This window comes from Bidens hawaiensis, unplaced genomic scaffold (assembly GCF_021521415.1).
Source record: "Bidens hawaiensis isolate Kalapana, Puna unplaced genomic scaffold, B.hawaiensis_p1.1 tig00070285_1, whole genome shotgun sequence".
In the NCBI taxonomy this organism is placed as follows: Eukaryota; Viridiplantae; Streptophyta; class Magnoliopsida; order Asterales; family Asteraceae; genus Bidens; species Bidens hawaiensis.
The window spans coordinates 1-23120 of NW_027502358.1; the positions used below are offsets into that span (position 1 = coordinate 1).

General features: G+C 33.8%; 1 protein-coding gene across 1 annotated transcript; it reads right to left on the minus strand.

The window, feature by feature from the left end:
• Positions 1 to 15012: 15012 nt before the first annotated feature.
• Positions 15013 to 15997, minus strand: LOC143605596 (uncharacterized). Its single transcript, XM_077081653.1, has one exon. It carries the CDS (start codon positions 15940 to 15942, stop codon positions 15151 to 15153), a length of 792 nt encoding a protein of 263 aa, XP_076937768.1. The 5' UTR covers positions 15943 to 15997; the 3' UTR covers positions 15013 to 15150.
• Between the last annotated feature and the right edge of the window lie 7123 nt (positions 15998 to 23120).

Genomic DNA, 23120 nt, shown 5'->3' on the forward strand with positions numbered 1-23120 from the left:
TGGCAAATTTAGCCTCATCTCTGAAAATTCAAGAAGACACGAAGATTCCAATCATTCATGTTCTCTCACCAGCAATAGGAGAACAAGAAGTTGGGGAGATAACAACTGGCATCATACTTTGGGATCTATCATCCTCAAACAACCAAGGATCCTGGATCCTCCCAATCAAAAAATACATTCAAGATGGAGAAATTCCAACCACAGAGAATCCGAAGTCTTTTAAACTCAAGGTATCACAATACATTTTATTACAAGATGTGCTGTATAGGAAATCTCTTGCAGGTCCATACTTTGGGTGCATCGAGGATCCTGAAATTCAAGAGGTGCTCAAAGATTTTCACGAATGTGATTGTGGTAATCACGCTGGAGGTAGAGCTCTGTTTTATAGGATTCTAAGAACAGGATACTTCTGGCCAACAATGAAGAGAGATGCCATGGAATACTCAAAGAAATTTGATGCTTGCCAAAGGCATGGAAACATATTACATCAACCAGCAGAACCTATGTATCTTATATCCTCATCATGGCCTTTCATGAAGTGGGGCATTGATATTGTGGGTAAACTACCTAAGGCACCGGGAGGAAAAGTATTCATGCTTGCAATGACTGATTACTTTTCAAAGTGGATAGAAGCAGAAGCTTTTATTCAAGTACGCGAAAAAGAGGTGATATCTTTCACTAAAAGAAATATTATTACGAGATTTGGTATTCCTTCAGAAATTATTTGTGACAATGGTTCCAAGTTTATCCGGAAAAGAACCACTAACTTTTGTGACAGTTGGGGCATCAAGATGATAACCTCTACTCCAGTACACCCTCAAGCTAATGGTCAGGCGGAGTCTAGCAACAAAATCATCATCAATAATCTGAAGAAGAAACTAGGATCCAAGAAGGGAAAGTGGGCCGAAGAGCTACCTTATGTTCTTTGGGCCGACAGGACAACACCCAAGAATGCAACAGGCCAGACACCATTCTCATTGGTATTTGGCTCAGAGGCAGTAATTCCTACAGAAATGGTGATTCCTACAGCAAGAACGAGCATACGTGATCCTGAAGCCAATGAAGAAATCCTTCTTGAAGACTTGGATACTGTAGAAGAACTCAGAGACCTAGCCAAAATCAGAATGGCAGCTTATCAACAAAGGGTAGCTGAGGCGTACAACAAAAATATAAGAATCAGAAGATTTCAAGAAGGAGATTTGGTTTTGAGAAAAGCCTTCCAAAATACTACCAATCCGGCTGATGGAAAATTAGCACCCAAATGGGAAGGACCTTATCAGATTGAGTCGGACGCAGGAAAGGGGGCATATCGTTTGCTCACAATGGAGGGCAGCAGATTACCAAGAGCATGGAATGCTATCCACCTCAAAAATAATTTTTTCTGATCAGGATCCAGTATCCTGAGAGGATATATTATCCTTAAAGGATCTAGGATCCTAAAATCGGTAACATCTATCTGATCACTTATCCTTTTCAGATTCTTATTAATTTAAGGATAATATATTTTTAACGTTTGTCTTTTCCAAGTTTTAAGTAACAATGCAGGTTTCAATAAGAAGTTCAATGTCTAAGAGGTTGGCCACCTCTCCCTCACGCTTTAAGGTACATTGCTATTTTCCTTGGCCTAGCCCATGATTAGATATGACCCCCGATGGTCATATCCTCCAAGGTTTAAAGGTTTTCACCTTTCTTATAAATTAGAGTTTCTACACTCTCGCCTGGAGCGCACACTATCCAACGTATAGTCCGGGGCAGGGGGACCAGTACACGCTTAGTGGCTGACAATTTCGTTGCTTTCGGCTATATGAAGGATCCTACGATTTATGGTAGACGTACCATACCACCGGTTTATAACGTTTTCACGTTATCTCAAGATAAAGGTTTTCTAACATTTTCATGTTAGCTAAGGTTTATAACGTTTTCACGTTATCTCACGTTTGGGCTAAATCCCGGTTTGGACGAGTCCCTAGTTAACATCCGTATTTGGGCTTGTCCCCAGTTTTGGGCTTGTCCCCAGTTTTTGGGCTTGTCCCCAGTTCACGGGCTTGTCCCCAGAGTACACGGACTTGTCCCCAGTTGCACGGGCTTGTCCCCAGTTTATTTTATGGGCTTGTCCCCGGTTTATTGGGTTTAATCCCAGATAATATCATAAGTTATTTGCATCAGGTATCATAAATTAGATTCTGAGGATCACCGAAGGATCAATACTTATGGATTCAAAATCCTTAAATTCAGTTTTATAAGGATTGCAAAAGGATCAATACTTATGGTAACTTAGGTCTAACCAGACCTTACGGTATGACTTCTGTTTATCGGTTTAAACTTATTTGATTTCAGTTTATATCTTCATAGTTATAAGGATTCATTATTCTCAATCTATTTTTATAAGGATTTAAGATCCTGGTTTATTTTTGCAAGGATATTTTATCCTAAAAACTTTTTACTAAAGAATATTATTTCTTAAAACTTTCAACAAGTCTAAAGCTATATCAGACAAACTTTCAAAATAACGATAAACAACAAATAGTTAAAAGACACTATTTATTAAACTTACTTGCAATTACCAAAAATCTTAACCCGAATTTCACCATTCATAAAAATGGATCATCCACCCGGGTTAAACAAGTGTTACTAGTTGTTCATGATTTGCAGGGAGAAGGATATCAACCGGAAGGGAAGTTCCCAAGGAAACTCCATTAAAATATGATAATTATATCCAGCTTGTCAAATCTCATATGTTTTTGCAGGAAGTTTGAATTCAACGGCAAAATGACAGCTTTGATCTTATCACAACCGCCATTTTGAAGGCAATTGTTAGTGCACAGAAATTTGACACTATGGATACGTTATCCTGGCAAAAGTTTCTGGATCAGTGATCCTTACTCAGATCCCGTCAGGATCAAGGATCCTCAGTACTTATTATTTACTAACGATTTTTTCCTGTGTATAACATTATATATAACATATGTAACGGCTAGAAGACCTGGTCTACCACCTATTTCGCAGCCTGTGTGATGGAGCACGTGGTCAAAGTGGCTGTTACAAGTATATTCAAGATAAAGGCGGATTTTTAGGAAAAATAGTTAATTGTATTTGTTACTAATAACTCCATTGAGTTATTATCTTTGATTTATATTGAGATGATGATCAGTTAGGAAACACATGTATTCTCACACACACTAGAGCATAACCGTATATTCTCTCTACACACTAGCTTACTTTGTAACATCGATCATCAACTCCACAACACTTGTAACCACATTTTATTTATCAATATACTTGACGGTGATAGTTTTCACCGTCCGAGGGTTTTTTGTGCCGGAGACTACGATAATCACATACTCATCGACCAAAGGTTACCTTGTTGATCTTTGACCAAAAAGAATCGACCAACGATTACTTAGTTAATCCTTGACCGAGGAAGTTCAACCAGAGATTACCCTGATAAGTTTTGACCGAAGTAAGACTATCTTGGTTAAGGGCTTTTTCCCTCATGATCAAATCACTGTGTTCACACAAATTACGATTACGCATCCAATATTATCGAATTAGCACTATACCTCACTTAACATATTTGGATACATTATCCTTGAGTGATTTTTATCCAAAACATAAACCAAAATATATGTTTTTATTTTTTAATTTAGCCGGAATAATATATTATGTATCATTAATTTAATTTTAATCATTTCAGTTTATGGTTGTCCAACTTATTGAATAACTAATTGACTGGAAGGAGTGTTTGCTCGAAAAAATGACTTTTTTGTACAACAATGGATATTAGGTTATGATCATTTATGTATTTATGTAGGTTACACGGTTCATATAAATAAAATAATTCTTATATCATCAATCTTAATTTTGATGTTAACATGTGTGAATTTTATCTTGAAATTTCTATTAGTTGTTAGCATTTGAATCTTTTCTTTAAACGCGTTTAAAATATGGAATTTGACCTATCTTTCAACAAACTTTTAAAGGGCTCCATACTCTTCAATAGGGGGGTGCAAGAAATCGTAAAAATCGATCTAAAATCGAAAAAAACCGAAACAAAAACCAACGGTTTGGTTTTATGTTTTTGTAAAAATCGAACTAACGGTTCGGTTTTGGTTTTGCATGTAATAAAACCTTAAAAATCGAACCGAATTTATAAATTTTTGTTTTTTTATGTTTTATATTAATAATTTATAAGAATTTAATAAATATGTAACTCAAATATTTTTGATCAAATGTATAATAAACAAATTTATTTATACCTAAATTCATAATTTATTTTCCAACGTTTTTTCGGCTTAAAATTTTCAAGCTCAAATGACAAAAACTGTAACGATTCCGACGAAACCAGGTATACCCTAACCGATAGACGTTAGTTACGTCATATGTAATGTCGGGTACATGAGTTACCATGGTAATCATACGAGAATACATAGTTCATTGTATTGATTGTACGTGAATATATAATTCACCGTATTGAATATGCGATCAAACGATCGATAGTTATTGAAACCCGAATGAATCGATGGTTCAATTATAGACGAGATATATGATATTTAGTGATGATACGAAGTATTAAAGCTTCGGAAAGCACAGAAAAAGGATTTCGATTTAATAGTACGTCGGTACGTTAAACGAAACCTTTAATACCAAACCAAGCAAGAGACGATCGATCAAGCCGAAAAAGATGCGTAATAACTAATAATATGACGTTTCAAGTTAATAAATGTCATGGGTTAAGTTTTTAAAGTTTTTAAATCGGTTTTATATAAATTTTATTTTTAAGCCGAAAAACGACCGTTTAGGCCTCGTTTTGAGCGGAATTAAACGTTTAACCGAAAAACGAACTGAACCAGATTATCCACAACATTATCCGGATTACGAGAATCCAAATATGTGGCCTAAAATGAAGAGGTGGGTCCCACCCCACACCCTAAGAGTGTCGATCGGACCCAAGGGGGTCATTCCCCATTCCATTTTCTTTTTTCTCGTCAAATTCTCCACAATCTTCAACTCTCTCAAGATCATAAACTCAAAACCGATATTTGGAGCAAGAAAACCGAGGTAAAAACCGAGTTAATCACGTTTCCACCTTCGTTTCTTGAGTTTGTTTGCAAGAAAATGAGGTTTCAAAGATGAAAACCGATTCTTCCATGATCAAGTGATGTATACGGGTTATACAAGGGATCTTGGTCCAAGAAAGGAGTTAGACGAATCAAAAACGAATTTTTACGGTTAAATCTTTGTTTTTGGAATCATAACCGAAACCATGAAAGAAATGGCTTGATCGTGAGTGTAACTTGCTTGGTATTGTGGTATGTTGTTTGTAGGCTCTGTGTTTAGTGGTAGATAAGGCGGAAAGACGAGTTTGTAGCTTGTAGTGGCGGAAAACGAAAGGTATATTCGGTTATGTTCGGTTTTGGGAAATTTGGACAGATTGTTGATGCTTTAGAGTTAGGTCATGAAATTTTACAGAGGTGTTAAACACATGAAAATATGAGTTCTGTGAATTTTTGGTAATTTTTGGATAAAGGATGAATATTTGGTGAATTTAATGCCCGGGTTTTGGCCAAAAATGGTGAAAAATAGTTAAATATCATGAAAAATTCCGGAAAATTACAGATAAGCTTTTCATATCATGTATAAGTTACACACAAAATTTGAGGTCCGTTGGAGAAGTCTAAGTAGGCTTTTCGGTTAAACGAGTTCTAGGGATTTCTAGCTCGGTTTTAGTAAATAGGGCATGTAATAGAAGATTTTGGTTCTGGAAAAATTACAGGGGTCTATGTGGATGGCAGGGGACATCCAGGAAAAATTTGAGATTTTTCTAAGATCGTTTGGTATTTACGACATATTTAGTGTTTAAATGGTGTTTAAAAATAGATAAATAAATTTTAAATATAGAATTAATTCTGGAAATATTTTTATAAAATTCCCCACTGTTAAAAAGTGATTTGTGCAAAATTTCAAGATCTGAGAGTAAACGGCTAAGTATTTGTGCTAATTATCAAACTTTTAAAGTTAAAACGCGTAAACCGGTGAAGTTCGCTTAAGCGAGCTGACTGGTGTATAAAAACCCTAAAAATGAACGATTTTCATATAAATGAGTTAAACAAGTAAAAATAAATCATCCGAAAGTAATTCGGATGATTTGAGTAATTTTAACCTATTTTAACAGTTTCCGGTACGCCAAAGACGGAAACGGGTCCCGCGGCCAAACGGGACGTCTAAACCGAGCTATAATTTCACATCTTTAATTAAATTATCAGTCAACCACTATTTTCGGGTCGTGTATGACCAAACTCATTTTTGAAACATAAAACGGATAACCGTGCTAGGCACGCAAAACGAGAAAAACGACTAATAGTAGTTGTGACCATGGAACTCTAAACGACATCACAATCTGAGTCCGGAGAAGTGTTTCTGGGTTAACCGTGCCCCCAGAATGGGTACAGTGCTGGGTTAACAGTGTCCCCAGATGTACCAGTCGATACGGTTAAAAGATTATATAAACAATAAGTGTATAATAACGATCTTAGGGATCATATTACAGATTGGACGCGTTAATTGATAATGATTGTTGTTACCTGCTTGCATGTGCTAAGGTGAGTTTCACGAGCCCCTTTTTACTGAACTGTTTTAAATATTTTCCCGGGGCGGAAAGCATGTTTTTTTTATCAAAGTGTTTAAGTACATGCCGATCGCATGGAAATGAATGTATTTATATAATGTTTATTGTACGGGAATCGTACGGTAATGTATTAAGATGGTAATTGTCTGAGTTGCTATCAGTGTAAGGCCCGAAACAGTGTTCTGGGTTAACAGTGTCCCCAGAGGTTATTAAATGGGTTTCTGGGTTAACAGTGTCCCCAGAGGGTATTAAATGTGTTTCTGGGTTAACAGTGTCCCCAGAGGCTATTAAATGTGTTTCTGGGTTAACAGTGTCCCCAGAGATTATTGGAAGTGTTCTGGGTTAACAGTGTCCCCAGAGATTATTGGAAGTGTACTGGGTTAACAGTGTTCCCAGATAATATTATATTATGATATGGATTTATCATGGTTTACTAAAATTGTGAAACTCACCAACTATTCGTAGTTGACCCGTTTTCTCACATGCTTTTCAGGTACAATTTAGATGAAGTGATTGCTTACGTGCTAAGTGCTTGATGTGTGTAAGATTTGTGTGCGGGATGTTAGAATACATTATAACAGATAGAATTATGAAGCGTATTGTTTGATGTGTGTATCACCTAGACGGTAATGAAAGACGAGATAATGTAATTTTGAAGTATATTAATGCATTCAGTTTTCTTTATAAACAATGTGGTTGATATCAGAGGTGTCTGTCGCATCCCGTTTACGTTTCCGCTGCGGTTGCGGGGTGTTACAAAAACCAAAACCAAAACGAAAACAAAAAAACCGAAACCGAAAAAACCGATACCAAAACGGTTTCCAAAACTCCAAAAACCAAAGGTTTGGTTTCGGTTTGGTCTTAGCCGATAAGGGCACTGAACCGCACCACGTACACCCCTACTCTTGAATCTCATAAAGGTTTCCGTTTCTTTATTAATGTCTAAAATAAACCTCTCATTTTAATGTTTCAAAAATCAAAAACATTTCCTTAATTTTTGGAAGTTTTCTAATTAACCAATTTGATTTTAAATTTTGTAATTATGTCTAAATTATATAGTAAAATTAACATAATACAACTTATTGTTTCAATTTAATACATTTAACTAAAAAGACATTGAATGTAACAAAAATAAAAGTTAAATTAAATATTCATTTATAATAAAATGTACATTTTTTTATTTCTGTTTTTATATAATACCCTTAAATTATTCTTAATATGCACAACAAATTTAAATTCATTTTAAATACGGAATTTTACCAATCTTGCAACAAACCTTTAAAAGTTTCCATATCTTCAATCTCATCAATGTTTCCATTTTTTATATTTGACCATTTTTTTAATTATCCATAAATGTCAAAATTATTGTCTAAAACAAACACCCCATTTTAATGTTTCAAATATCAAAAACCTTTCCCATATTTTTGGAAGTGTTCTAATTACCAATTTGATTTTAAATTTTGTAATTATGTTTAAATTATTTAGTAAAAATTTTCTCAAACTGTATAGCTAATATATTTGTGACTTGAGTCAATATGTGGAGTTTGTGATTGGGCTACTATCCCGTTATTATTTTTATTTTTTTTAGGTCTTATAGATTTTTATTGTATTTTAATTTTTTTTTTTTGAATGGGCAACAAGTTATATTGCAATCTTTAAACTTTCAGTCAATAATTCAAAGTATTACCAAAATTATATAGTTATTTATGGGTAAATAGATGTATAATTAATAGTATTATGAAAAATATTTAATAATTTATTTGACTAGTAATAATGAATTCCTTAATTACATATAAATATCAATAGTTGAATAATTATCTTTTAATACTTTCATAAGCATCTTATATGATGTTATTGTTACGGGATTTTAATACTTTCAGATAAATTAAAATTAATCAAATTATTAGGTCATTTTAAGATTTCTCAAATTTTGACATACATATGATTTTTATTTTAAGTTTTATTTTTACTTTGCGATTTATTTTTTCTTTTCATGGTAACGATATCACCAAGTGGATTTATAAACATTCAAGTAACTTTCTTTGTATTATTTTATATGATTTTATTTGAATGTGATAGGCTAAAACAAAAAGAGTTTAAGGATCATAACAATTCTTACATTCTTATTTAACCATTCTCAAAGAAAGTTTAGTAAGTAAGTCAGTAAATGAAATAGTTTCATAATATTATAATTATTAGGCATGACTTTCTGAGTATTCCATTTTTGGATACATTTTAAAAACAAAATATTTATATAAAATTATTCGTTCATATAAGTACAAAATTTAAAATATATTTCAATATATTAACATATATTTATAAGTGACTTTTTATTTTATATAATTTTCTCCCGTTTAGTACAAGGGTCACTAACATATAACCTATTCAGACATATATTTCCAAACGTTTTTTTTTTAATGTTACAAAATTTTGGGCATGTAGCGTATGAATTAAATAGATTTTGCATGTTTTTCTTAATGTATTTTTTTTTCATGCCTTAAGTTATAAAGATGATTAACTTATAATTTTACTCTTATAAATACCTTACCTTATAATTCATATAAATACAACTTTTTACAATTCATTATTGTGTATAGCACATTCATATATATGACATGTTATATATTTTCCACCTATGTGGTAAACGGTTCTTTGATTTACTAACCCGTGTAAAACATTTTTCTTTTTATTTTAAAATAATTTTTATTACAACCAAATCTTAGTCTTTGTAAATGTATATTTTAAATTCGTGACAACCTTTTTTTTTATAAATATCATTTCTATACACACAAAATGTAATATGATAACATTAGTATGAATGTTTTATTTTTAAAATAAATCATACCAAATTTTGGTTTGCCACTTAGAATTAATAATGCATAAATATATAAAAAACTTGTTAAAAAAGTCATAAATAAATATTATTATATGAAATAACTGAATTTACGTATTACATATCATAACTGTCAAGACTCAAGGTAGATCTTTAAAACATAATTTATTAATTTCAAATTTTTTTTATTAACAATCTAAATTATAAGTAATTTAATTAAGTTACTTTTAACACATAACCATTTTCTTACGTAACGACTCAGAATCAAGTTTGAAATTGTTGGATAAGGAAATAATGAATTAGTTGAAGATAATATTGGATTCTCATAATAAATAGGTTCAAGGATACCGAATGGTAAGGGATTGTTTTAAAAATGATCTCGGTATGGATTTAAAGTTTTGCATTATTCGAACAAGGCAAAAAGATGCAATAACTACAACCTGTCAAAAACTTCAAAAGTTGCAACGTTAATCGTTGGTGATATTGGTGACAAAATAGAGAAGTGCGATATAATTGTAAGAACTCATAGCAAATCTCTAGCAAAAGTTCGAATATATATGAGAGACCTGTTTTTACTCATGGTTAACTATATGTTGCTATATCAAGAGTGAAGAGTAAAGATTGTATTAAAATGATTATTTTGGATAAGCAATATAAAGTTACAAACAAGACAAAAAATATGGTATGTAAGGAAATATTTACCACTTTATAAATTTGTAATTTTTAAAGTCTTAAATTATGTTTCCAAACAACGTACTATAAAACTTCTTTTTTAGTACATTTATGTTTTTAAGTACTTTGTTTACATACGAATATGAATTGCAATTATATCAAATAGTTCTCCACATGTGTCTTACACGGGTCATAACCTAGTGTAGTAAGACTATAAAGCCAAACACCCAAGCGGCGTGGAGTAACTAAAACAACTCCAAAATTGAGTGTTACTAATACATCATAAAACTAAAAAAAATTGAAACTCTTAACAAATTCATTGTTTACTAAACCATATGTGGAACTCCAGGGTCAAAATCAAGTCATGATCGTTAGCAATGAATCTTATAACACTTTTCGTAGTTTTTGTTTAGAGATCCACATGTGTGATTTTTAGATCCATAAAACCGACATGGAATGAGGAAAGTTCAAACGTGGAAGAGAGAAGACAACATTCCATGGTATACATATCGTCAATGGTAGAAGGGGTCGGTTTATGTGAGAGGGAAAGAGAGAGAAATTGATAAAGGTATGCGATGAAGGTATTTGGTGTAATTCACCGGTCCCGGTGCGCTACTTTAGCGTTGGATTTACTCAAATACACAGTTCTAAATAACAAAGTTAATTAAAACTTTTCGCGGAAAGATAAATGTCAACCATTCATTACATAAGTCTTAAATTAAAGCAATATAACACATGTCTTTCAGTTCAAACATTATTAACTACATCTTCAGATTCCAGCTTCATTATTCTTCTGTCATTTGTCCCACTTTCAAGGCAGCTGTCACATCCTACTTACCTGCGTTCATACTAAAAGTCAGCTACGCTGTGTGAGTTCTAGTTAATCAGGCAACCTACATCCATACACTTACTTTCATATACGCATCCGAAAATACATATTATATACTTTACATGTTACTTTTCTTTCATACATTCATACATACATTCTTTCATACTATCACACTTTCATACTACTTGCATAACTATTTTTACCATCTCAGATATTTGTAAGGTCTGGTCCCTTTCTTTTCGATCTCAGATATTATTAGGGTCTGGTCTCTCATGTCTCAAATATTATTAGGTTCTGGTCCTTTCTATCTCATGTATTATTAGGGTCTGGTCTCTTCTTTCCATACATTCATACATACGTTTCTTTACATACACATTTCATTTTATACTTTCTTACATACTCTTAACCTCTTATATGTGTCATTCATACACATTCACATATCATACATTTACCACTTAAGGTAAGTGTATTAACTATTCACATTGAGTATGCACACAGCCCCGAAAATATAACAAGGAAATGGGGCTAAAAACTCACATGAATCATGTTTCTTTCTGAGCTTATAGTAATACCCCTCTTTAGCTGTGCAGCGCTAACTGTATAATAATTACAAGTATCAGTTAACTATTTCTAACTATATCATTCTTCTAAGTTATTGTAACCCCTCACCGAACAGGGGTTCGGGGGCAGCGCCCCTGGTAGCGGAGTTCTATGGGCGGCAGCCCCTAGCGGGGTCCAAAGGGCAGAGCCCCTGGATAGGGTTAAGCTACTAGGTCGGCTAGAAAAAAATTTATTTTCATTAACAGTCCTTTACTAAAAGTTCATCAGAAAATTCTAAGTCTGGATTATTCTAATCGAATCCTCAGTCTATTCGAATGGGAGTTCTATTCGAATGAACCTTCAATTCGAATGGCAGATTCTATTCGAATGGACCTTCCATTCGAATGGCATATTCTATTTGAATGAACCTTCTAATCGAATTAACCCTCTTTTAGAATGGACCCTTCATTCAAACCAACCATCTATTCTAATCAAACTTCTATTCGAATGGACAATCCTTTACAAAAAGTTCATCAGAAAATTCTAAGTCTGGATTATTCTAATCGAATCCTCGGTCTATTCGAATGGGAGGTTCTATTCGAATGAACATTCCATTTGAATGACAGATTCTATTCGAATGGACCTTCTAATCTAATTAACCTTCTGTTCGAATGGACCCTTCATTCGAATCAACCATCTATTCGAATCAAACTTCTATTCGAGTGGACCTTCCATTCGAATCAACATTCCATTCGAATCAAGTTATGTTCGAATGGATACACCATTCGAATTAACCTTTCATTCGAATCAACTTTCTGTTTGCTTCAAACATTATATTCGAATGGTTCCCCCATTCGAATCAAAGGTTTATGCCTCTATTCCTTCTTTCTTGTCTTTCTTTATTTTCCTTCTTTCTTTTCCATTCGAATGCCATTCATTTGAACACTTGTATTCGAATGTCAGTTTTCCATTCGAATACACCCACTATAGGTTATTATTACCATTATTATCATTACCACTATTTATGTTAACATCCATTCTCACATCTAGTATTCTATTGTCTTTAAGCATGCTCCTCTCTATTCTTGACCAAGATCTAGCTCGTTCATCCATAAAGTTTAAACATTTATTAGTTTCGAACTCGTTTAAGCTAGATCTAAGGTTTTTATATGAACCGTTCATACTCATGAGTTCATTAAGTCCACTTTTAACATCAATTTTACATTTTTATGGTATAAAAATACCCGATTTGCCTTAGTACCAAGTCTTAGGGCAAACCGTTTTTAAAAACACAACCTTTATACGTAAAGCACGTACCTTTTGGCGTGCTATAGGCTACGGGTTAGCTTCAACGTACACTATGGACTTGTTCTTGCTTGCTAAGCTAGAGATCTATTAATATCTAAGCTTGGTTCTTGGATAATAGATCTTGGCCGTATGGTTTGAGAGGGTTTGTGTGTGTGTTTTGAGTGTGTAAGGATGCTAGTGGGATAAGAATGAGATATTTTAGGGTTTTATTGAGGTTTAAAGAGTATTTATACTCTCTTAAGCCTATGAACCTAAGGTCCATCGTCATGCATTATTCTATATTTCATTAATCAAGCTCACACTCTATTATTTTATTTATCTTAATTAAATATTAACACACTTTTAAACAAACACATTTCCTTTTATTTATTATCAAACGTAGGATGTTACATTTGGTTTCGTTTGAAAACTAGCTAGATAACTCCTTTAGGATGTTCTTACGGTCCAACAAATCACAAATGCTCTTATTGGATTATGTCTAACGCATACCTCATCTTCGTTTTCTTTGTTTGTTAATCTAGAAATAACTTGTTTTGATCCAATCAAAGAAACTCGTATTGATTATTAAGTTATGAATTAATCTCCCGAAATAATTTCCCTAATTCCGATGATCTATGGTTCTTTTGAGAACCCCATTTGCAACAATTAAATTAAACTTGTTTTGCAAGTTACAAACCCTAGATTCATTGCAAAACCGTATATCCAAGCCTCGATCGACTTTTTCTTGGCTTCTTAGTCTAGATCAATTTCTATATTAATAATTAATAATGCAGTTGATATTTCTGGACATTATATAATATATAATCATGGAACTTCAATCTTCAAAATCTTATATTAAGAACTATAGTTATCAAGGTATCTATTTTATGAAGTTATTATGTGTGGCGATTATACTAGGAATTTTATCATTGTTGTTATTGTTACGTTACATATTTCATGGTTATGTAAAATTTCATAAAGTGACAAAATTTTGGGGGTCATGTTTACGTTTAATTTAAGTCTGACGTAATAACAAAGGCTTTGATACTCTAGTGATGATAGAGGCTTTGATAACTCTTGTTATCAAGGTGGTCTTGCCTGAAAAGCAAATGCCGCAACCTACGATTATTTATATTGACATCTTCAACTTTTTGTCACAACGTCTTTAGGGAGGTTATATATGTCGCAAAGTCCAGCTGTGTCCTACCATTTGTCACTAAGTTTTTATTTCTTTTTAAATAACTCACATGGAGTTTTAAAAAATACCCACTTTTAAAAAGCACAAAACGATTTGTCCTTTTAATATGTAATACATTAAGTATGATGCCAAATTTTGATCTACATTGGCATAAATATGTACATGTGTATTTTCACAAATTAGAAGTCCAAGTAATCATGCTTATAATTAAATATGACCAACCAATAATCATCGAAATTAAAATAATAACCATACATATATTCATGAAATGAACTAACTTCCACGTCATTCATTTTATCTTCAGATCTTCCATAATTATTTAAAAAAAAACGCACATTTTACTACTTGTGTTTGAAGGTGTATTAGCAGCTAGTGATACTAATTAAGGACTAAGGAGTAAGGTGTTGGGTAAATAGTGAGGGTTCAAATCTTGTCATGGACAAAAACGTTAAGATTTAGTGTACTACATTAAAAGAGTGTGTGAGTTTGTTGGTTTAAGAAAATACCTCAACCATGTACCAACTATTCTTCACCATTGATACCGGAATTAGTAATCATTAAATTACTATGATCTGAAAATCGAAACTAAAATGTACAAGGTGAATACTTTTCATCAAAACAGTGAACACTGTACAACAAGTAATACAAGATAATCAGTTACCAAACTCTAAAAACCCTAACCTATGTCTTATATCAAGGATCGAATGAGATATTCGTTACTAGACATCAACAATGTTTTTTTGCACTGAGATTTAGTTTATCTGAGACTGTATATATGACACAACCTCCTTGTTTTGTTGATGTCATCGACCACATCATGGCTGCCTTCTACACAAGGCCCCCTATATATTGTCTCAAATAGGTCGGAGAGCTTGGTTTTCTAAGAAACAACAAACAATTGCTCTTTCGAGTACCGATGCTGAATATTATGCTCATATACCATGTAAAAAACTAAACAAGTTATACAAGAAAACTTTCATATTGATTGTACAATGTTCACAAAAACCTAAATTAAAATAATAAGGAAAACATTACACTTTCTTGAGGAATCATGAAATAAAATAAGGCAAATACTGGCATACTCACTTATTATTTCTGTTGGAATTTAATGTTTTGAACCCACAGCCTGGTTTGACACGCCTATGATTGTAACTCAATTAACTACTTTAGAAACTACCTAGCTTCTTCATCTTCTTGGTTTGTTTAACATTTATGGGTCCACTAAAAAAGGGTTTTGGAGAAGCAATCACCTTATTTTCACTTGGTTTTCTTGAGTGGCTGATCTTGATCATCTTCTTCGGTTTTGCGGTTGTGTTCTCGCTTGTTCCTTCGATCGTAGGAATCAAGTACCAAGCAATCGAAGTGCAAATAATCGCCATAGATCGTCCAAATAATATCAAGAAAACCATCACCAAAATAATAAACAAAGGCAAATTATAAGAAGGCATCCACCAGTCATCCAACTTTCTTTTGAAATTCAGTTTCCAGTGGTCAAGCCTATTAATCTTCTTCGTTACATCGATCACATCTCCAGGAGGTTTTGAATTATTCCGATGATGATCCAACGTTGAAGAGCCATGCAGCTTAGTAAGTGGAGAACGTTTATTGTCTTTAAGGTTGTTTTTCTTATGATGATCTTTGTCATGTTTCCTAGGATCTTTTAACCTCACAACTATTGGCTTCACATCATTGGAATCCGATTGCACGAATCGAACAAAAGAGATGTATTGTGACCCCTTTTGAGTGAAGATATTTCGCTTCTTATCTTCAAGATCAGCCAAGAGAGCTTGAAACTTATCTAGCCCACAGTTCGAATACGGGTTCTCATTGTATAATTCTTTGTTCCAACTGCAACATGACATATGGCTTCTTGCTTTTCTTAAAGGTGTAGGAGATGGCCAAAGAAATGCAAAATCATCTTCTTCTTGGTTCTTAAAAGAGCTGCAAATGAAGGACATGGATCCTTGTTTTGTAAGGTTTTCTTGTTTTCAAACCTTCTTGGTGTTTATGTATATGTGTACTTATGACGTGTGCGATAACTTTCAATTGTGCCCATAGACTCAAACTTTTTGTGGGAAGTGTGGTGTATTCTAAAATGGCACTTTTTTTTTCTTAAAATATTATTCGTAATTTGTAGGAAATGATGACACATACTTTTATAGGTTTTTCTAAGACTCACAAAATCACATGTACGTATTTAAGTTGAACTGAATTTTACTAAATAAAAAATTATTCTATTCTAAGCATACTGACTCTTAGATTTTGTGTTGACAGAAAGAAAAAGGTAGTCAAGACAAAGATAGATGAATGATGATAAGAATGGTTTGATGGAACTCTTCTGGAAAAGATCATGGGTAAAACAGGAAATTTGGTGATTTGAAGAAGCTTCTAAATGACTTTTGGCCAGAGAAAATTAATAATAACATGATTTTGTAAAATAATCAAAAAACATTGTTGAGGGTGTTTGTTCTTTCCTTTTCGGGGACCCGGCGTGGTGGCACAAATGAAAGTTGGTTAAGTTTTTCGGTTTACAGGTAAAATTTAAAAGTTGTAGCTCAAAATTGACTAATTCTAATAAAATATTAATATCCAAATGGAAAGAAGTATGGCGGTTTTTGTACAGCTGTTTAGTAGTTGTGCATCAATATCTTTGATTATAGAACCCAAATTCCATACCTTTTTTTCATAGTAATGATGCACGGATTTGTTTGTTTTAAAGGGGTGCATGAAATCGAAAAAACTGAATTGAAACCGATGAAACTGAAAAAACCGAATTGAGAAAACCAAATCGAATTAGAAACTGGCGGTTCGGTTTTGAACTTTAGCAAAAACCGAAATATTGGATTTGGTTCGGTTCTGTATTTTGTTAAGAACCGAAAGAACCAAACCAAAATAAACAAAAATTGAAATAACCATAATATCTTAACAGTAACCATTAAAACAAAATCTACTAACGACAATTTGTTTAGTTTTAACATATGATTAATAACAAATATATTTGGTTGTACATATGGTTAATAACTAATAATACTAATACTTTTAGTTTTAATTTAGATGTTTGATTTTAAATGTATCTTTTTTTAACTTTTAATATTTGAAGCATAAATATTTAATATTCAATTAATCATTAGTTTAAAGAAAAAAAATATCATGTCCAATTTCAATGTCTTGGGTCAAGTGTTTTTTTGCACAAAATGTTTTGGCTCGATTAGCAAAACCGAAAAAACCACATCAAACCGAAAACCAAAATAACCGAAACCGAAGGATTTTAAAAATTCATAAAACCGAAATTTTGGATTTTGGTTCGGTTTTAGTCAATAACCGCACCATGCACACCCCTAGTTTGTTTGTTTCATAACTAACAATATGTTGAAGAACCTTTGAGATGTTAAAAAACCCTGTTTATAAATCGCCATGATAACAAACCCAAAATTTGTTTGATTCAAACCGATTTTCAGCATTCGTGCTTAGAAGCAATATACTGGTCTAGGAACTGAACTGGTTCAAACCAATGTGAAAAACCGGTCAACTGGTTTCTGGTTGTTTGGACAAGATTAAAAGCTATATGCACTTTCTACAGAGTTGGAGGTCAAATTTGACCATTTTTTTTACTTCTTTTGGTTTATGAACCCCTAAGACTAGTATAAATATTTGTTGAATGTCCTGGTTGAATAACAGCATTCAAAAATGCACTCTACTCGCTATTTTTTTTTTCAAACGATAACTTTAATTAAACAAAGGCAAGCTAGCGAAAAGCTAGAGCCCAACAAAGCAACTTAAAAAGAGAAATTAGACCACTCCTTCTGATTTAAAGCTTTAAACGAGGACCTATTTTTTATCAAAAGAAAAGCCAAAGACTTGATATCCGCCATCAACTTTGAAACATGCATCACCTTATTGTCGTATATGGATTCATTAATTCACATTTGCAAATGCGCCACAAGCTGTTATGATAATACCTTGAAAACATTTTTCTTTTTGTTGCAAAGATTGACCGAGTTGTGAATGTTAATAAGATCACGAACCAAAGAAGAGAAAATGGGGGGAGGGTTGCACCATGAACAAACAAAGTGTCGTATGATTCGCAGTCGGGCAGGAGGTGAGTAAATGATTGGTGTTCTCTAAAGATCTTCAAAATGTTGACAATTAACCATATCAATTGGAATATTCTTAAAAGATTGACCTTCCCTAGTCGTCAAACGATTTATCTCTGTTTTCCTAACTAAAACATTCACTTTTGGGACATTTAGGCCTAAAGCATTGAGCATTGCCTTCTTCATCGAAGCCACCATAAATATCTCGGAAGAGTCGTCTACTCCAACCCACTTGTTCGGTTGGCCCAAATAATTTACCTGTTGACATAAAGTTGTTAGGTCCGCCAGTTCAATATTTTCAATCGAGTTTAACTGCCTTTTTTAACGTTTCCACAAAACTCTTTTTCCAAACATTTACTAGTAAATTTGGAAAAACCTCTTTAAGAGGTTCTGGGACCAGCCAAGTATCGACCCAAAACCGAATTCTTCTACCATCACAAATGTTACCTTTGATCATATTACCCATATTAAGATTTTAGCTATCTACTCTCATAAGTCTACAAACTCTCAATAATCTCAAACATATTCTGCAATTGGCTTCTTCAAGTGTGCAATCCTCTGTTGGTTGCGGTTCTACCATAAGCAAAACGGTTGTTCAAATTCATCATACCAAGAGGAATTAATTATGTGGTGTGTTTTTTATTTGCGTGAATTGATGAGATGTCCTCCATTCAAGGCTCATTGCAAGTTTTTTTTGATATTTTTGTTATGCAAAGTTACATTTGAAAAATGGTCAAAACCACATTACAATGAGATATTTTAATGCGTTTAAAACTAACATGGTTGATGTTAGCTTCAATGACAAATTAAGGAAATTTATGGGCATATAACATTGAAGCGTGTCGGTAGAAAATGACGCATTTAGTGATTCAAGAAGGTTTCCCATTTTATCACTTAAAAAACGAGTGTTTGAACCTGCATGTTAAAAGAACTATTCAACCATGTTATCAATAATTAAGTCGTGCTACCATTAGAATTAGAAGACATTGTTTAAAATGAGGCAAAATGCTAAAAATAGAACAAATTTATGGTCTTAAACTAAGAAAGTGGTGTTAACTTAACTTGTGATACTTGCTCAACTCCACATGGTTCTTTGGACTCGTGTATTTGTGTCACCGCTCATTAGGTAAACCCGATACATGGCGAATGATGAAACGTAAAATTTCTTTGAAGTTTTTTTATAATCCTCACAACGATCAAAAGTTATTTTAAATAATAGACAAAGTAATTAAAACGTAGAAATTGAAAGAGGAAATATGTTACATCCCACATCGATTGAGAAGGAGAACTAAGCCTTCTTTATAAGGAGGTGGATACCTTCCCCATCAAAACGCGTTTTGGGCGCTGAATGGTAGTGGATGAGAGGAGAATTCCACAGTCAAGCGTGCTCGGATTGGAGTAGTATGAGGATGGGTGACCACCTGGGCAACCAAAATAAAATCCATGAGGCGATAGTGGTACGTCCCAGGCAAGGCAGACTATATTATGGTGTGATGGTAGCTGGCTGTAAAAGATGGTACCAGAGGCAGGGCCGGACCGGTGGTGCCATGTCCTGCGAGGACGCTGGACCCCTAAGGTGGGTGTATTGTGACATCCCACATCGGTTGGGAATGAGAACTTAGCCTTCTTTATAAGGAGGTGGATACCTTCCCCATCATAACGCGTTTTGGGCGCTTAATGATAGTGGATGAGAGGAGAATTCCACAGTTAAGCATGCTCAGGTGGGAGTAGTATGAGGATGGGTGACCACCTGCGCAACTAAAAGAAAATCCATGAGGCGATGGTGGTACGTCCCGGCCAGAGTAGACGATATTATCGTACGGGAGTAGCTGGGCTGTTACAATATACTTTCAAATTCCTTTGATAACGCGTCGAATAATACGCGTTCAATAAAAAATCTTCAACTAAAATATAAAACTATTTGTAATGATATCTTTCTCTATAGTCGATGTGTTGCACACACCATAAACTTGTCCTTACAAGATGGTCTAAACCACCAAAAAATAAAATAAAAGATGATTTTAAACAAATGTTACGTGATCTTTTAATTCAAATAAAAGATATAGTAGATATCTGTAACACCCCAACTTAGGGCCTAGAAGTGCTTTAGATTGAATATAATATTAATTTACATTGAAAATTTACTCGGGAATTAAATACCCGAATATTAGTTTACAAAAGATATGTTTTCATAATACAAGGATTATATATCAAAAACGGAGCCATCTTATACGCGCTTTTATCCTCATAAAGACTCAAATCCTTATTAATGCTACTTATGCTTAATTACCTGCAATGGGTGACCACGAGTTGGTATCTGTTTTGTAAATATATCAGAGTTTATGGGTAAATTTTAGCGGAAGACTTTAGGTTGATATAATATTAATTTACATTGAAAATTTACTTGGGAATTAAAAACCCAAGTAATCGTTTACAAATACGTGTTTATATTACAAGGATTTAATATCAAAAGTTGAGCCATCTTGTAACGTGCTTCTAACTCCATGATGACTCCAATCCTTGCTACTTCTTATAAGTACTTAATTACCTGCATTGGGTTGGAAAATACGACAGCTATGTGCTGGTGAACACGTATGACTCCAAAAATAATTTAAATAATAGTTACAATACAAATATAGTTTTATGTACAAACTCAGCAGAAATATTTATAATTCCGGGATTTGTACCACTACCCTACACACACAAAAGTGTTCCACGAGCCACGTAGTTCCTAATGGAGAACTAGTTATGACTGTTAGCCCGTGGCAACGTAGCCTTTGACTGTTCATGCTGAACATTTATGTTTGGATCCAGACACATGTGTAATCGGTCTGAGTTGCTTTGATTTTCTAATTTGTATTATAACGTTTAAGAGATCACGTAATATCATGTAAACTTTGAATGACTCTTTAAGGCAAACCACCCATTCATCTTATAGAATATAAATATGTTTTGATTGTTTGTAAAGCTTAACGTATTCAAGTGTACCGTCGGTGTGCGTTTGAAACCTTGATTGAATATGAGAATGATTTAAACGTATACATGAATAGGTTTGTATAAATATTTGAATGGTGTTTCTTGATTAAGCTATTACCTTGAAGCTTAACGTTAAAATAGTTTATATCTTCAATTGTGAATGAAAATACTTTGTTTTATATGACGTTTGATATAGCATGCTTTAGCTTAATAGGTTCTAACATGTTGGTAAGTTTCTCTAGGTAAATAAACGGGTTCGCGGTTTATTGGGATTTGTGCGAATTACTTTTCCTTAGGCAAGAAACTCACTAATAGTGATATCCCCCTTACAATTTACTACATGCCCGTCAAAATATATCTTTTGTTAACATTACTTCATTTAGAAGTAACATTTATGAAAACTCGTTTGTGAAAGTTTATAAAATATATTCAAGGTTAAAGGCCATACCCTCGATTGATGTCTAATCTATAAATGAATATCTTAAACATAACCCCTACTTTAGCGCAAACACACGGAATGATAATATTAAGCAAAGAGTAACGACTTGATGGTAGGATCTTGATCTAACTCGCCTATAACTTCGTTACTTGCACAAACTTCAAGAAAACGGAACGTCGGCACGTCACAACGATCGAGCACGCTTCCCTAAGCTAGGTGTGTGTAAATTGGTAGTGTTTTGGGTTGAGAAAGCCTCATTGCCCGTCACCCCCTTTTATAGGCGGATTGGTAACCCATCGCGATACGCGATGGGGTTCCCTTAGACCCGTCGCGTAGCGTGACGCCGCAATTTACGCCGCCATGCCATGTTGTGACACGTGGCCTTTCAAATCGTGCCACGTGTTGACACGTGGTTGGACACGTGTACCCGGTTGCTTAATGAGGTCATAGCGATACGCGATGATCCTATGGTTTAAGCCATAGTGTATCGCTAAGCCGCCCTAATATTGAACTTTTTGCAATTCTATCGCTATACGCGATGGGCCTTATAATTACCCCGTCGGGTATCGCGATGTGTCAGAAGTTTCAGAATTTTCATTTTAAGTCCCTAGACTTATAAGTTAGACATTTTTGGCTAAATTCTATGAGGGTATTTTAGATGGTGTTACAATATCGCAAAATAAAAAGACAACTGCTCATAAATGGGGGTTTTCACAAACAATCGAATATGTGAGATAACATTGCGGATCCGCATACAAAAGGATTAAGCAGAGTGGTTATACATAACATAAGTCGTCGAAAAAATTAGACTAAAGTTAAGTTTGTACAAAGTAAAACCTATCTTAGAAGGCTGGACATCTCTTGATCTAGGTTTAATAGGACAACCTAACTAAACATACTAAGGTCACTTTGGAGGAGCACCCCAACATGCAAGTTGCACTGTAGAGGTTAAAAATGTGACTTATGATATCAAGATTAAGTGAAAACTTGTATTTTGCAAGCGAAAACTTTATTCTATTCAGGTTTTAAGCGCAAAACTTCACCAAATGAGGGAGCAAGCGAAAACTTGATGGAGGGTTCAAGTTATGGTCTTCATTGTATATAGGGTCTTTGGTGTTTATTTTTAGTGTGTATTTTGAAGTGTGAGATCACCATCCTAGGAGAGCTTACCTAGGGTTGGTGGGGCTTAAACGTGTATGTATGATTTGAAAGCATTCGGTCATGATGTAATAGTTCATTATTAATAAATAGATGATTTCTATCTTGTTTGTTATTGTTTGATCCATCTTACACACACATTCGTCTCAAGGTTATTCAAGAACAATCTAGTTGATGATTTGGGCTTTACATGCACACTACCTGGTCCATTCCTAAATCAAAACAGTGATATCAAAGGGGTTTTAGCATATGTCATTTTATGATTTATGTAAAATCATCTATGTGAGAGAAAAGTGATGTCGCTTTGATTCGAATTATGGGGTGTGAAAATCCTAGAGCTCTAAGTCTCTAATAAAACCAGGCTAGTGTTTCATGACAATAACGAACACAATAATGATGGGTTAACCCGACCAGGAAGAGTATTTTGTGAAGTGTAATAACGTCTACGTCAAAAGCGTTGATTCATGGG

What these genes read in the sequence shown, in the direction of transcription:
- LOC143605596 (XM_077081653.1), bottom strand. Translation starts at nt 15,942, where the DNA reads ATGTCCTTCATTTGCAGCTCTTTTAAGAACCAAGAAGAAGATGATTTT.